This window comes from Monopterus albus, unplaced genomic scaffold (assembly GCF_001952655.1).
Source record: "Monopterus albus unplaced genomic scaffold, M_albus_1.0 scaffold120.1, whole genome shotgun sequence".
NCBI classification, from domain to species: domain Eukaryota; kingdom Metazoa; phylum Chordata; class Actinopteri; order Synbranchiformes; family Synbranchidae; genus Monopterus; species Monopterus albus.
In genome coordinates this window covers 326120-333781 of record NW_018128000.1, presented here as the reverse complement: position 1 = coordinate 333781, position 7662 = coordinate 326120, and the positions used below count along the sequence as shown (strand labels likewise).

General features: G+C 38.1%; 1 protein-coding gene across 3 annotated transcripts in view; it reads right to left on the bottom strand.

The window, feature by feature from the left end:
- The window catches only part of rabgap1l (RAB GTPase activating protein 1-like), a 97403-nt gene that overhangs the window by 63449 nt on the left and 26292 nt on the right, over positions 1-7662 (bottom strand). For all 3 annotated transcript variants that reach the window (XM_020612004.1, XM_020612002.1, XM_020612003.1), the window contains exons 12-13: positions 7409-7502; positions 5459-5609 (exon numbers count right to left, since the gene is read on the bottom strand). In XM_020612004.1, coding sequence (XP_020467660.1) covers positions 5459-5609; positions 7409-7502 — 245 coding nt within the window. The remainder of the gene's footprint in view (positions 1-5458; positions 5610-7408; positions 7503-7662) is intronic.

The following is a 7662-nucleotide window of genomic DNA, read 5'->3' as shown; positions in this document are numbered from 1 at the left end:
ATAAATACTCGAAATTCATCATAAACACTATATTATAGCTGCTATTTTCATTGATGCATTTAGACACATCAAAATGATCAGACTACAGAAATGACAGATCAAATATTTGTTGGTTTTTCATTTACAGATATTGATTTTCCTGCAGCTGTGAAAGAAAGGCAGTGCATCCTTTTAAAATTTCTATATATGCATGCTGTATTTTCAGCTCAAGTGTTTGAAACCCTTAAAAAAACAACTTTGGTTTCAGCTTTGATCACAGTGCATTTTTTCCATCACAGCAATGGGTTGTCAAGGATTTCTGAAGTCCACAAGGTCTGGCACACAAACATCAAAACCCTCGAAGTTGAATTTTAAATGTTTCTCCTTCAAAGGCTTTAAGCATGTCAGTGTATACATATAGAGTCCATGTGCACCTACTATACAGTTGGTAGCACTGGAGCAAATAACTCATATTTTTTATATCTTAGCAGCGCAAAAGAAATTCCAAAAATGGTTTATACTGTAAATGAAACAATACTGAATAATACTTTTGCTGTTATTGTAGTTCAGTGTAGTGCATTACTTTGTGTGGTGACGTCAACTGAGACAATGGAATTTTCAGTGATTCTAATTGTGGAAGAAACAAGCACTCTCCTGGGTATCTAACATCTAAACAGCCTCTGCAAAAACCAATATGTATTGTACCTTTATACTCAGCCCAAACACCTCTCCAGCTCACTTGATGCACTCTCACTTCTGTCCAGTTTTTATTTGAAGCTCAAACCTGAATGTGTACACATAATGTACAAGAGCAGTGGTTGCCAGAAGGTTGGAAAAGTAGTGGGTGAAATTTGGGACTGTGTATTCACAAGTAGCTGGCCACCTACCCAGGTTCCAATTATCCAAATATCTTCATACTTAATGAATGTTAAGAGACATAGGCAAACAGAGACAGAGATTTGTCATAGAGACCATTTCAAGCACAGAGAAGTGCACACAGACCCAGTTACCATGGCAGCCTATCTTATGTACATTATACCTCATGTATCTGTATGTGGGCTATCAGGCGTGGGTGTAGTATTATTCTAGCCTGGCTGCATGGCTGATGCTACCTTTGATTGTACACTGATGGTAAATGTCATCGCTAAGCTGGCACCTGGCCTGAATATGACTCAGCATCAAAATGTTAAGCACCTCAAAGCCCTGGTCTAATTTTCTCTTTTCATTACATGCTTTGTAATGAAAAGAGAATTTATCCAAGAATTTATACAGAACTGGGCTTGTTTAAGTTTTGGGTGGGAATTCCACCAAGGTACAAGTGGAAACTGGTAGGTACAGTTTGGTCCTCTGGATCAGTTAAAATCTGAATATATGTATGTTAATAGTTGATACAAATCATTTTACCTGTTAGTGGTACAGATATATTTAGCAAAATAAAAATGGCATGATTTTGTACAAAATGACTGAAAAATGTTGAGATAAAAGAAAAAAACAATTCCACTTGCACGACAATTTCCTTGGAAGACCTTTAGTTTCATAAAGTATAAGGCTCCATATGGCCTGCTGTGGTGAAACCACTGTTCCAGTTTTTGATTACAGCCGTTGTATCTGTGGAGAGATCCTGACCTCTGTTAATTCACTTGCTGTGCTGTGAGTGAGACTGGTATTTGGAAAGGTGGACCTGGAAATAGCTGGCTGAGCTTTTTTAAGCTGCGGGTTCAAGCGTGGCAGCACACCTTGAGCTTGTTCAGCTCAAGGGACACAAAAAGGTTGTTCAAATGTCACTAGCAATCCCCCAACACTGACCCAAAACCCAGTGCTGCACCACAGCCAAGACTGTGAATGTGTCTGATGCCCTAAGGCCATGATGTGGATGCCAGAGTGTGTTATTTGTGACTCTGAGTGAGGACTGTACGTGAAAACAGCACAACCCTGAACATGACACTTACAGTCAATGATATCATGCTGCTAAATTCTCAGTAGGTTAGTCTAAGCCAGTGGTTCTCACTCTGGAAAAAACCCTCAAGAGGTCATTAGATCATTCTAGAGGCTTGCAAGGCATCCCGTAAAAAATAATACATACAATAGTTCTATTAATTGTAATCTTCCCTGTGAAATGCTGAGTTTTTAACCTCTCTACACTGATTCGGAAGGAAAAGAACTACTATACCGCACCTCTGAAAAATCATTCTTTGGATAGACTTTTCAGTGGATTATGAGCAAGCACCACTTCATTTATAGGTATCACAACATAAAAACCAACCATGACATGTAGTGATTTACAGTAGGTGCTAAATCAGTACAAGTGGCACAATGGTAATGCACAATGACAGTGTCGATATTTTCTTGCTGCCTATCCACCAACTTCGTTGACATCTGGTCTTTGTAATGCAACATGTAATGTCAAAATCATGACGTAGGGCAATGAGGGAAAAATGTCTGAATCACATTTAAAACTGCATACAAACAGGACTTGTGTGAAAATACACAAAAATATTTAATATACTTTTGACAGTATACTTGAACATGGCATATTTAAGTGTAAACAAAATATAAACCAGGAAATCATTACAAATATTTTCTCTATTTTCAATTGAAACTACTACTTTACTGCATCACTAACCCGGGGCATGGTATGCATGGGTGTCTACAGTAACAGACCCCTGACTTTTTCAGTCCTTTTAAAATAATACTTGGGAGAAACTATAATAAAAATTTGCCCATTGAATGCATATATAAATTAAAAACAAATCAATTTCTTCACTTTTGTGGGTATAAAGCCTCCATGCTGTGGCTCATATTTCTTCTAAAAAGCAGTGTACCATGAAATCAAGTTGATGACTGCTGCATATTGTGTTTGTAATGAATCTACAACTCAAAATCATAATTAAAATCAGCTTAGTACAAACAAACAAATGGACTACAGACCACATATGTATGTAATGATACAACTAGTTTGCGATTCAGTTCGATACACGAAACAGGGCTTAGAGTTTGATACACTCACGATAACACAGTGAGAGTGAAAACTAATGTAACATTTATTTTGTCATAGGGATGTAAATTCACACAACCTGTTTCAAACATTTTGTTTCTTATCCAAACATTTCCCTTATTCTGTAGATTAGAATTTAATTAGATTAGAGTGCAGCTAATACAATTGTGGCTAACGACTAGTGGAGCTGACCCTAATGCGCGTCAGGGTCAACAACAGATTGGTCAGTAAAACAGATCTGGCCTATTGCACCGTCTTGTGTTAACATAAATAAATTACATGGGAGTCTTGGCTTGATATTGTGATCCATTTTTCATTTTCTTGATCTGTATTCTCACTTTTTTTTTAAAATCACAATATATTATTCATCGATGCATTGTTACAGCCTTAATATATGGTTTAACACCTGTCGGGGGGTCTCTAACACAATGACTGTCCAATAACACTGGAAATACACACTGCTGATCTATGGCAGTGATAGACCTTCAGTAAGGGCAACAGTCCAATTATATAGAATTCATTTGGCATTAATGTTGTCACTAGCCGAAGATAACAGATATTAATAATCTCTACATAGTGCTCACCATCACTGTCATTTGCCTCTTTCCTTTCCCCTCCCTCTTCCATTTCCCTCACTTGCATTCATTTGGTGCATCTAATAATAACCTGGCCACCAGCCCATCAATACCATCACTACTTGTGCAAGACACATGATGTGGGCAAGTCCCAAACATTTGACTGAGAATAAATGAGGTGAACTACAAAAGTCTGGTCTTATGTAACTACAGAGAGACATAGAGAAACAATAAAGAAAGGAAGAGCATGTTTAAGCAAATAAGAGAGATGACACACTTTGAGACAGAAAAGATATGGGACATGGGGAAAAGAAAAAAGAAAAAGGATGGAGGAAGCAAGGGACAAAAAAATAGACATAAAGAGCAAAAGAAAAATAACCCCAAATAAATAGATAATGATGGTGAGGGAAACAGAAAGATTGAAAAAGACAAGTAGAAATTTACACACCAGGTGAAACACAACTAAAATATGTGACCTGAAAAGAGAAATCTGTCGACTCTCTTTATGTTTACATGCATTCCTTTTCTGTAATTCTTCCCTCAGTGACTACAACCTCATATTTACGGGTCCACATCCTTCCATCCCTCCACTTTTCTTCTTTCCATTTGTTCAACTCTTTCTGCCTATTGATTGAGGATGGTACTTTCATCCATCTCTGTGCGGTGAAGAGAAAGACTATTGCATTATCCATAAAAGCAAAGACCTCTGCCTGCTTTTAGTCTTTATATCACTTCCTCCTTCTGCTGCTGCTGCTGCTGCTGCTGCTGTCTGGTCCACTGGGCTTTGTCACTATCTACTAGTTTACAAATCTCCTACTAAGAATACAAGCATATGTCACAGACCTTGGTTGCATCACTGCTTGATCATGTTTGGAAATATTTGTTTTGCTAATAGCAATGTTACTTCCAGGCTGGACTACTGTAACTCTTTACTATCAGGATGTCCCAATAGTTCCCTAAAAAGCCTCCAGTTAATCCAAAATGCTGCAGCCAGAGTACTGACAGGAACTAGCAGGAAGGATCATATTTCTCCCATATTAGCTTCTCTCCACTGGCTCCCTGTAAAATTCAGAATAGAATTTAAAATCCTTCTCCTAACATACAAAGCCCTTAATGACAAGGCTCCATCATATCTTAAAAACTTCATAGTACCTTATCATTCCAACAGAGCACTCTCAGAGTGTAGGTCTACTTGTGGTTCCTAGATTCTACAGAAGCAGAATGGGAGGCAGAGCCTTTAGCTATCCAGCTCCTCTCCTGTGGAACAGGCTTCCAGGCTCAGTTCGGGAGGCAGACACCCTCTCTACCTTTAAGATTGAGCTTATATTTAGGGCTGGATCAGGTGACCCTGAGCCTTCCCTTAGTTATGCTGCTATAGGCCTAGAATGCTGGGGCTCTTATAATGCTTTGAGGCCCTCTTCTCTGCCCACTCTCCATGCATTTATATGCCACCATTACATGCCATTAACTCTGTGAACCAGACCAGGTGGTTCAGACCAAGTTAAACAAGATGCATATAAAACATACATATAAAACCGCCTCAGTTAGCAGCAGATTAAAATAAAATTTTTCAGTCAGTGCTGGTGCACCAGAGTTCAGTGCACCAACATCAGCAATAACAGAACTGCACCAAACAGGTTCTACTCTATGTAAATACAGCACAGAAAACATACAACTGTAAAATACTAAAGGTCCAGAAAATCACTTTGAAGTTGTGCAAGCGCTCTGGGAGGTCAAAAGGCCAAAACAGGCTATAATAGTCTTGGGAAAGTACCACATGCATTTAAATTTCACAGCTAAATGAATGTGTTCTCCAACACACAGTAATTCACAGTTCATAGGAACAGCGTGTATACAACTTGTTATAAGCAGTTGCCCCTCCCTGGTCTGTGTGTGTGCGTACATTTACCTTAGTGATGAGAATGCGGTAATGCTCAAGCATATCGTGGTTGTCATGGCAACCAGCCAGCAGCTGCCAGACTTCAGCTCTGAGCGGCTCAGGAATACCACTGCGAACCAACGAAGGCAAACCCTTCGGACGAGCGGACAGGTTCCCATGCCTGACACACACACACACACACACACACACACACACACACACAGGCAGAAAGAATCCATTATTTTATAATCCAGTTCAATATTAACTTGGTGCAGCTTTTTTTTTTTTATTATGTTCTTGGGTGCAAAATTAAGATTTGGGCGTGACAAAAAGAAGACCAATCAAGTCAAGAGTTGCATGCCTCTCACACTGAAATATTCATGTTCACTAACATGAGAACTTTTTTGTACATATTTATTAATTACAGCAATTAGATCAGAAGGCAAGTATGTTTTGTCCTCAGTATTGTGACCAGATAGAGAACCTAGTCAACTGTTACACACATTAACTGGAGCTTCCCATTAAAACCAGACTATTCATTCCTAAACATGGCTGAGTACTTGCACAAATGTACTTATATTACTACAGTAGTGAGTGTAATAATCTGCTACAGATTGATACTATTATTACCTACAGTTAATTATGGTATAGTACTGAGTACAGTACAATAATGTAGTGTGGAGTATTCACTGCAGTCCTGCCATGCTGTTCGAGTTCTCCCACAGAGGAAACATCCTGCTTTGGAAAACACACTGTCAGCTCTTTTTAATGATGCTTGAAATCTCATCATGATGCATTTACTGAAGCCATATGAAAGAAATTTCCTGATAAACTACTTCTCTTCATTGTGCTGATGAAACAGCAAGAAAACAGACCGCAAATGAAAAACATGAAACATTTTTATTAAGCTAATTATGCTGATGTCTATATCTACAGCTGCTTGCATCAATACTTGCTGTATAAATCCACCGAGTATTAGAGTCATGTATGTGTTATAGCAAATCAATTCATGGCTGTCTGAAGGGCACTGTTTTCCAAAAAAAAAAAATTTATTTATTGATCTCACTGAGTATTTACACTAGTTTACAATCCAGTTTTCTTTGCTGTAAGCTATCTGAAGTAAATGTTGCTGGAATTTATCTCCAAGTTAAAATCAGTCATTTGCTTGTGCCAATAGTGTATTGAGACTTTATGATGCTTGAACTGTGTTATGATAAAAAATTTGGATGATTCTAAATGCACTGTGCTATAAAATTATAGCATGACATGGTATAGTTGGAAACACCTGGCTCTCTACTAAGAGTAAAAATCAAGTTCCATATTTTAAACACTGTCAGTGTGATGTGTCATTCCTGAGTTAAAGGATTGTATCGGCAGCTATATTGTCACTGTTAATATCTGCACAATCCCCATGTCTGTTCATGCAAACTATTCTAACTGACACAGCTGTGATCAGGTCATGCTAAAGGAAAGGATTTTGTAGAATAGGCAAGTGCTATAAATAAAATGTAATAAATAAAACTTAAGTCATGGGACCCTGGTGTAGTTTGTTTATGGCCTAACAGTAGCTTTTTATTTCTGGAGACTGTATTTGGGCTTCAAAAATGATAAAAGTGGTGTTCATTTGTGAAGATTATCTTGCTGAACAAAATGCTAAGTGTCATAATCTATTATTTGTCACAGAGCTTATTTACCCCAATAATTCAAAAGCCTATTCCCTCTATTCTCATCTAAATAATTTGCTTTCTGTAAACCTGTTCTTTTAATATATATTTCTCTTTGTCTCTCTTCACCTCCACATTTTCTGTGTGTATAATTCTCTTCTAATCTATATCAGATTCTCCTACCTCACCATGCTTCTGTTTCTGTATCTCTCTGCCCTGATTTCAAATATTTGTCCCCATCTCATTTAATCCAGATGTTTTGGTCAAGTCTTAATTCCCACATTTCTCAGTCTTTCTGTCTCTTTTGAAGCCTTACCATCTGTGGAGGATTCCTCCCCAGGACTCTAGGATTTTCTCAGGACAGTCTTTGGAAACGTCTCCGGTCCCACTTGAGATTTCGCTGTCACTATCTGGAGGAAATACCAAGATAAATACAGACATTTAGAGCATTAATGGTTCATTGCTGAGATCTGTAACCTCTGTCCATTCACCAATACAGTACTCAGACCAACACCATGTTGGTCACAAGGTGTTGGTCTTTAATATGGTCTAAACCCGAATGTGTTGTGC